At 35.9% G+C, this 10,102-nt stretch overlaps 1 protein-coding gene across 1 annotated transcript; it reads left to right on the top strand.

Moving 5' to 3' along the window:
• The first annotated feature begins 3,431 nt into the window (after positions 1–3,431).
• LOC117332082 lies at positions 3,432–6,203 on the top strand. The gene has a single exon (XM_033890971.1). The coding sequence runs from the start codon at positions 3,493–3,495 to the stop codon at positions 5,224–5,226; it is 1,734 nt and encodes a 577-aa protein (XP_033746862.1). The 5' UTR covers positions 3,432–3,492; the 3' UTR covers positions 5,227–6,203.
• Positions 6,204–10,102: the final 3,899 nt, after the last annotated feature.

Here is a 10,102-nt window from a genome sequence, read left to right on the forward strand (position 1 = left end):
GGGAGCACACCCTGACACATTCCCCCCCCCCCAAAAAAACCCCCCCAACAACAACCCCAAAACAAAACAAAAAAGCCGCAAAGGTCCCCCCCCCCCCCCTTTCCCAAAATCCTGTATCCGCCACTGGTATGTATGTTTGAGTATCTTTCATTCAAACATACAATTTATTGTGTCATATATATCTTATTAATGTTTTGATTTTAAATGATTTAAAGTAATATCATTTTCACTGTGATATGTAAATGTAAATCGTTTACAGTATATGTGAGATATCAGCCCCTTTCCCAAAACCCAGCTTAAGCTGAAATCTTTTTGACTTAGGAAATTAAAAGTTTTTTTATAGCTTTAGTTGAAATCTTTTTGACTTAAGCTTAAATAAACCTTTTTTAGCTTAAGCTAAAATCTTTTTGACTTAAGTTGAAATAAAGTTTTTTTTAGCTTAAGCTGGAATCTTTTTGACTTAGTTGAAATAAAGTTTTTTTTAGCTTAAGTTGAAATCATTTTAACGTAAGTTGAAATAAAGTAGTTTTTTTTAGCTCAAGTTGAAATTAAAAGTTTTTTTTAGCTTTAGTTGAAATCATTTTGACTTAAGTTGAAATAAACCTTGTTTTAGCTTATGCTGAAATCTTTTTTATTTAAGTTGAAATAAACCTTTTTTTAGCTTTAGCTGAAATCTTTTTGACTTAAGTGTTGAAATAAACTTTTTTCAGCAGGTGGCGGATGATCATTATGCAAACATACCGCTCAATTTGGCGTAATTTTGCCGCTCACCTTTGCTTTATAAAAATCTAAATGTTCATTGCATATTGTCAATGTCCTGGGGGAGTGTTCAAACCCTTTTGTGAATCTCCTGTCTATAACTAAACCCTGGACGTTCAGTGGATGTTGGAACAGTCCAGTAGGGGTGTTTGCATTCGACCTCATTTGTTTGCATTATGTATTATTTCAGCTTAAGTTAAAAAGATTTTGACTTAAGTTAAAAAAAATTGTCAACTTAAGTTGACATCTTTTTAACTTTAGTCAAAAAACTTTTTAAGCTATTATGTATTAAATATAAAAACGGCTTGCCATACATCCCTACTAAAAATAGGATGACGTAGGCCGACAGGTTGAAAAAATGCGGGAACTCCCCAGATGGGGGTTTTCCCCGTCCGTTGTAAGGTCCCTTGATGACCCATGTGCTCCTTTATGCTATAAACCTGTGCGCAATATCGGTTGTGTGTGGTGAGAACATCAAACTATAATAATTTGAACCCCAAATGAATGATAGAGGTAACTAAATCTCCAGTTTTGACATATATTGAGGAATTCCTATTGTGAGGGTCCCTCAACTACGTAACATTTGGAGGATTATCTCTTATTCATACCGAGGGGGTAGCCGGTTTGTAGTTGGTTGATCCAATGTCGTTCCCTATTCAGGCGTTGCTGGTCATTCCAACCCCTGCAGTGGTCAATGGGGACAACCTGCATGTCATGCCATGTGTGGCTCGGCATGTTGAAATGTCTCGCTACTGGCAAGTCCTGGCGTTTCTGTTTGATGGAACAACGGTAGATATTTATCCTCAGATTCAGTGGTGTTTTGGTCTCCCCTACATACTGCATGCTACACTTGGCACACGTAATAAGGTATATTACATTGGCCGATGTGCAGGAGACTGACTGGAGGATGCAGTATTTATGTGCATAAGTCTCACAATTGAATGAATTGGTGCTGTGAGTGTACGGACAGAGTTTACACCTCTTACTGCTACATGTCTCGAAACAGCCAGTGGCTGTAGCATGAGATGGTGTAGGTAGCTTACCACTGACTATCAAATCTTTGATGTGTTTTGGTCTGCGGTAAGCTAGTATGGGGGGTTCCGGGAAAATGCCCTCGAGTTTGCTGGACGACAACACGATTATTAATGATACAATTAAATTTATAAATTTTAACAATACACATGTACATGAATTTTATTTCGAGATTTCCAATGGGTATATTCATTCATTATTTAAATATTTAAATATTTTCATAATTCTATAATAGACTGAATAATATAATACATATTGTTATGAATTATTCATTTCAAATTATTATTTACATGTTACCTTTTTTGTTTTTTTTTGTTTTTCACTCTCATGAAGTGAAACTCAAATATGAATTTTTAAAAACAATGTCCCATTGAAACGAAAATACTAAATAAACCCTGATTCCTTTTAAAAAGCAAACTGTTTTGTGTTGTTGTGTCTCCTTCCTCATCAGTGGATGGCCTACTTAATGTGAAATGGACAGTCCTTGGCCTGTATCTGTATGTGGAGGGGACCACAATTTCACTAAATATTTGCAAAATATAATCACCAACTAAAAAATAGAATAATTTATTCAAGTTATTATGTTAATGAAAAATTTGAATTATATATTTATTTTCTTACACCATTTAAATCTCATTTGAGTATGATAATCATTTTGGAGTTATCTCCCTTCAATTGATTACATTTTAATTTAGATGACTATTTTTGTCTTGTTGTGTTTTGTGTATGTGTTCTGTTAATGAATGTCTGTATTTTGTACCACTGTGTTGTTCTTAGGGAGAAGACTTATATAGGCAATGCCCGATGTCTAATCCATTTGACAATTGTATTTTTGTCAATAAAATTGTTTGAAATTGAAATTGAACACGATGTGCCAGTGGGGACATTTGTATCGGATGTATTTGCACAAACTAAACTTGTCATTTTGCTCATTAGTGTCTAAAGCGCAAAAATGAAAAATGGAGCATTGGTTTGACCAGATTTGACTTTATATTATGTATAAACACTGTTTTTATTTCGACATTGAAATGCAAATGGTGGTCGTGAACAATATCCAACAAATATGGCATACAAGGAGGTATTTCAAACATAGAAAATGTATTAAATTATTAAATACTATATAGAACTCTAGAAACTCAAGACGACTGCTTTAAAAACAGTTCAACAGGCGACATTAGGGAAAAATATGTCTATTCAGTTTTTGTTATTTGTGTGACTTGGAATTATTCCATGTTATAATTCATGCTACATCTAACCACAAAGTGGCTCTATAGAAAAAACTGATAGCGTCTGCAGAAAATTATTGGCGACTGAAAGAAACTACTTTCCAAAACAAACATTTTGGTAAATTTCATGACTATTTATGTGCATATTCTAAGATAATTTCGTTATATTCAACATCATTTTACTATATAGAAGACCCTTAACGACTGTTACATACCTATGGCCTTGAATTTTCTAAATATAGTACATATTTTATCGAACATACCCTGCAGTACAGTACATATATCACGATTTCGCTACAACTTCATTAAACCACTTCCACTAATGTATCGCCGTCAGGTTTTATTATTAATCAAAGCCAATAACTCGCTGTTACCTGATCATGTTTCATGCACTTTAAATAAAAGATAGGAGTGAATGTCATTTTCTGTAAATATTGTGAACTTTGTGAAATTTTGAAGACGGAACCTGAAATAAATGATTCAAACATTCTCCGTTAAGATGCTCTGGTTCAAAGTAATTGTATATTGCTTGTGCTTCAACAAATTTGCTATATCAGCCGAGGAACAGTGTCGCCAAGGTGTTAACTGCCTTCTACCGGACTGTTTCTGTAGTAGATTAGAACATCCTATGGACCGGAATGACATCCCTCAAATGGTGTATTTTGGATTTGATGATGCATTGAATACGGAGAGTATTCAACACTACGATTTTCTCTTTCGACGTAACCAAACCAACCCCAACGGCTGTCCAATAAGCGCCTCATTATACATTTCACATAAAAACACGAATTACGACATCGCAAAAATGTATTACGAGCGTGGATTCGAACTGGCTGTACACAGTGTGAGTCATACAGAAATTGATACATACACAAAGGTGCTTAAAGAAGCTCGTGACCAACGGAACAATATTGCTAATTTGGCTGGTGTCCCTATTGACGAGATTGTCGGATGGAGGAGTCCTAATTTGGTTACGGCAGGTGACGGACAGGCAGCCGCTCTCCAATCCCTGGGGTACACGTATGATATTTCATGGTCTCATGAAAAGCTTCGTGTGACCGATACAAACGTTTGGCCATTTACATTAGATTTTGGTTGCCAGCTTTCAATGAAATGTCCCAAAGAAAAACACAACGGTTTTTGGGTAATTCCGATAAATTCTGTTGTGTGGAAAAAATGGGAATGTGTATACACTGATGGATGCTACGAACGACCTAAAAGTACAGAAGAAGCTTACAATTTCATTATGGATAATTTTAATAGGTATTATCAGGGAAACCGAGCACCATTCGGAATACATATGCACATGGCTTGGTTTCTCCATCCATATACAAAGGCAGGTATGGACAGGGCCATACATGACATGTTGAGATATGAAGATGTATACATAGTAACTGCCAAACAGGTACTGGAGTGGATGAGGCAACCAACCAGAATCTCTGACATCAAACATTTTAAGTATTGGGATTGTAAAGGAAAATCGGATGTAAGAGATGTATCTTTGCCGGATGCTAATACGGATGACCGTGGTGTAAGTGATAACCTTTCGCCAGAAATTAATTTCAAAGACCTTGAAGTAAATGCTAGATCTTCGCAGGAAAATGATATGAAAGACCTCGATGTAAATGATAGTCCTTTAAAGGAAATTAATGTGAAAGACCTGAAAGACCTTGATGAAAATGCTAGATCTTCACCGGAAAATAATAGGAAAGATCTCGATGTAAATGATAGTCCGTCAAAGGAAATTAATTTGAAAGACCTCGATGAAAATGCTAGATCTTCGCCAGAAAATAATAAGAAAGATCTCGATATAAATTATAGTCCGGCAAAGGAAATTAATTTGAAAGGCCTCGATGAAAATGCTAGATCTTCACCGGAAAATAATAGGAAAGATCTCGATGTAAATGATAGTCCGTCAAAGGAAATTAATTTGAAAGACCTTGATGTAAATGCTAGATCTTCGCCGGAAAATAATATGAAAGACCTCGATGTAAATGATAGTCTTTCGTCGAATGATAATACTGGGATGCAATATTCCCCAAACCGAAATGGAGAAAGAGAACATTTGTCGCCAGTTCTTTTACTTGGTGCTGTACTGACCTGTCTATCTGTTGGGATAGTGTATTGGTTGATAGTAAAGAGAGGTAAAAACTATACACCACTGCGGTCTAATTTGCTTGCTGAAGAGTACAGTGATTGCACACTTTAATGTTCAATAATACAGATCAAATAATATATTGGTTATGTTATGTTTCAGTTGATGTACTTTGCAGTGACAGAGTCGTCGATGAAACACATGGTAACAGAAAAACATACATTTGAATAAGGGCGTTATTAAATTTTCAAGGCATGAGATAATATAACAAATTCTAAAAAACAAACTGTCTATACAACGCGTTGAATAAACTATAAACTCGTTTTGACCTTTGATCGGTATGATGTTTAATCACGTGGTTCAATTGGTTTTGTTGACACACAAAAACAAAAAGAAGTTTTAAATTGTTTTTGTGATATTTATAAAGATTTTTATCCAATTATTGCTTTGATAAATATTAAACCTGCCAGCTATGATCAACAATATATTATTATATAATACCTTTAGGATATATCCTAACATGTATATGGTATCTTTTCACTCTCGTTAATTATTTTTCAAGAGTTACAAAAAAGACTCGCCGAAGCTTGTGTTTTTGTAACTTTTGAAAAATAACTTCAAAAGTGAAAGAAATACTTTATTCAACAACTATCTGTTGTGTTTTCCATTTCTCATATATCTTGGAAATGCCCTATTTCAAAATTGAAATTCAACTTTCGCGTTATTTCTATACGACGACATACATATTCTTTTGCTTCCTAAAATTGTATAGTTACTTTTGTAATATTGGGTTATCGAATTGAGCTTTGATCTCGAAATTAATAACAAAACAGGTTTTAAACCATGCAAAGTTTTGTTTATTTTTTTCTCCTGCGACGAAATGTCGCCAACACTATGCTGTTACGTTTCCAGCGTTAGGGGAGGTGATCGGTATTCATCTATGGTTAATTTATGCTACTAACAACACATAAGTAGAAAATATAAATGCTATTCATGTATTCCTTTGTTTAGGCTATTGTTTTATAATGTAACAATATACTGTATGCATTGCTTAATCTTGTTTTGAGTAAACAATATTGAGATAAAGATTTCGTCATTGTTTGTTTTCGTCTTCTCAAAAGTCAGGGTCATTGATTAGTGTTTTAAATATAAGCAATACTTATAATTTATTTAAACGAGGTGTAATGCATAAGAAGCTGTTTATATTACATAAGAGTTTTTGGAATGCCAGTGCATTGGATCACCTCAAATGATATTATTTGACAGTATCATGTAACTAAAGAACGTCTGCCAAACATCATAAAAATGTGTTGGTCTAATTTATTTTGCTATTATACAATTATGATACTTTGTGTTTATCAATGGTGCTCATGTTATCAATAGTTACCTCGGGTTTCAACGTCCACACACAAGTCAGGGTCATACGAGTATTGGTAACAAGAATAAACCAATAGTCATGTTCATACGAGTAAAGGTGTTAATAAGACACCGACAGCAAGAGTCGTACACAGCCTGATGCTGAGGAGACACCGACAGCCATTGCCATACGAGGAGCCAGGGTTAAACGAGGACGGATGTTTAGGAGACAGCGACAGACAGGTCTCATGAGGACTGGTGTCAAGGAAACACCAACAGTAAGTGTCATACGAGGATGAGTGTCTAGGGGACACCTTCAACCAGTGTTATACGAGGATGAGTGCCACCGTTCTACTTTGTCTCTTAAGATCACAAGAAAAAACACGATTCTGAAGGGACATCATATTATAGTTCGATAAAGCAGTGGAATACAACAGGCATTATTTAGACACTAGAGACTCGCCTTTTACGGCATGCGGCGAGTGCGTTCGGCCTGTAATCTCCGAGCTGCTAACAGGTTTCCTGGATGCTATTTGTTTAGACTTTAAAATCTTACGTCTACCGATTTATATGCATATAGCCTTGAAGTTTATAAATATCTACATGCTTGCTCGAACACATCACATGTAGTACAATACAGGCATTAAAATGTCATTGGATCTCAATTAAAACCACTTACACTAATGTATCTGAGTCTAATTAGATTCAACAACATAGCCTAAAAATGGATATAACTCACTCCTACTTGGTAATCACTCCTATAGCACAAATAAAAGAATGATGTAATTGTCATTTTCTGCTGACAACGTTCACTAAATGAAACATGTTCTAAGCAAATATAAACTTGAATTATCTTACATTTACATTCTGAGTGGAATTTGCTTACTTGTTCGTAGGAAACCAAACAAATTTTAGTATATGATAATGTAAACTACAATTTACAGTTGACAAGGTTTCCTGGGTAAACCGATGATCACTTTCAGTATCAATAAAAAGAGCTGGCTCAATATGTTGCCTTTGCCGAATTATTCTAAGACGGGAAAATATCAGAGGTCTTGGAACTTGCTGAAGAAACAATACCAAACCAAACCAAAATGTGTACTAGCATCTGGTAAGAGTTCAATGCTTAAACATTTACTCGTATACATGTACCTTGAGGTCGGATTACTCAGACTGGCTAGATGTCATATGCTGTTAAAAATGTGGACTAAAACACGTAACATAGTTTCTACAATATTGCTTCGTCAACAGAGGAACTGTGTCGCCAAAGCGTTAATTGCCCCTGCTAGACTGTTTGTGTAGTATATAAAACAACCCGATGGACCGATGTACTTTGGATTTGAGGACGCGTTGATTCCGAAAAGTGTTCAACATTACGAACTTTCTCTTTGAAGATAACCGATCTACTTGTCCACTGAATCAATCTGATAATCTTATTTATTTTGCATGCAAACACAGAATACTTCATTCAGGCGAGTCTAAATTTTGTTAGTGAGGTAACCGTTCTCCTATTCCTGGATTTTACATATTTCATTTTGTTATGAAAAGCTTCGCATGCACGTTAGTCAAGGTCGCTAGATTTCGATGGAATGCCGTAAAGCTGACAGTGCAAGTTAAGAAGCATGCAATGTAGATTAAATATATTTGTTTATAAGTTTCAGTATTCAGAACAGTCAGACAGTTATTCCCACACAACATGTTCCGGTCATCGTACCAAAGGAAGTTTCGACATTTTAGTCTGTGCCCTGCTTGTAGACGTACGCTCGGATCCGACCTCTATACAAGAGGCCCTATGGGGCCTGTATCGCTCAACTGGTTGGATAAGACCAAATGTCAAAACAATGTTCATGTTCAATTTGTTTTATTTGTCAATCTCAAACAATGCTATATATGGTTATGGTGTTGGGATCCCAACTGCTTTAAGAAATAACGAAGTCCAGGATTTCCAAGGGTCTGAAAGACCTCAAGAATTGTTTTTAGAACATCCATTTATAACTTTATGACTAGTAGAGATTTAAAGGAATTACCTCTACTTCCCCTATGGGGCCCCGCCCTTTTGGCCCCTCAGAGGTCAGTCACCAATTATGCAAAATCTGCTCCCCTTCCCCCAATGATGTTTCTGACCACATTTGGTTCATAACTTTATGACAAGTAGTTATTTAAAGGAATTACCTCTATTTCCCCTATGAGGCCCCGTCCCTTTGGCCCCTCGGGGACGGAGTCACCGTTTATGCAAAATATGTTCCTCTTCCCCAATGATGTTTCTGACAAAATTGGGTTCAAATCCATTCATAACTTAATGACTAGTAGCGTTTTGAAGGAAGTTACCCTATTTCCCCTATTTGGCCCCTCGGGGGCCAGTCACCATTTAGGCAAAACCTGTTTCCCTTTCCCCAATGATGTTTCTAACCTAATTTGGTTCAAATCCTTTCATAACTTTATGACAAATAGCGATTTAAAGGAATTACCTCTATTTCCCCTATTGGGCACCACCCCTTTGGCCCCATGGGGGTCAGAGTCACCATTAATGCAAAATATGTTCCCCTTCCCAAGAGGATGTTTCTGAGTAAATTCGGTCCAAATACATGCATAACTTTATGACTAGTATCGATTTAAAGGAATTGCCTCAATTTCCCCTATTGGGCCCCGCCCCTCAGGCCCCTTTTGGGTCAGAGTCACCATTTATGCAAAATCTGATCCCGTTCTGCTAAGAATGTTTCTGGCCAAATTTGGTTAAAATCAAATAAGAACTTTTAGACAAGTCGCGGTTTAAAGCAATTGTTGACGGACGGCCGACGCACGGACGACGCACGTACGACGGACGCCACACCATGCATAATAATGGCACACAAACTCATGTTCTATGTTTTTTTTTATAAGAATAGGTTATGCATTTTTACACAGCGCCATCAGAACTTCAAAATAATTCAATCAACTTATTTGTGATACAACATAGTTTTAAAATTACTACGAATTAGTTCTCGAATCAAATTTGAACCACCGCGAAAGCCTGGAATGTTACGAAATGAATGTTCCTCCAGTGGCGCTTTCTTGTATCGTCACCACCAGTCCACTGAATATTTCAAAAGATACCATTTCGTGATAATGTTGTTTGGGGATGTATCGAAAAAAGACCATACTGAACTTGTTACGAAAAGGATTATGGAAATGACTAATTATTATTTGAGGTAAACGAACTGACGCAGGGTATGAAATAGTGGCAATATAAACAAAGGATTATTGGGTACACTATGAATCTGAAAAGGTCATTGTAATCCTTAAACTCCTTTTGATTTTTTATAGATGGAAATGAAGAAATGTGATTGTATATTTGTCTCAAAAATAGGTTTATTTAACAAAACAGATTTCAAATCGAATTTCTTATATGTCCCCTCCCCTATTAAAAACACCCGTCTTGTTTGTGTCACTCCATTGTAGAAACAGTGCACTACGTACTTTAAAAAACATAAAACTGCTGAAAATTGAGATTATTAAGCTTGATTTACTGAGCCTTTAAAATATATGTTAATATAATACAAGAGGCACAGAGGGCCTGTATCGCTCACCTGGTTTCTTGAGATATGAAACAAGAATGATGCTTAAGTATATTTGTCGCTGGTATTGCTATGTCATA

This window comes from Pecten maximus, chromosome 1 (genome assembly GCF_902652985.1).
Source record: "Pecten maximus chromosome 1, xPecMax1.1, whole genome shotgun sequence".
NCBI classification, from domain to species: domain Eukaryota; kingdom Metazoa; phylum Mollusca; class Bivalvia; order Pectinida; family Pectinidae; genus Pecten; species Pecten maximus.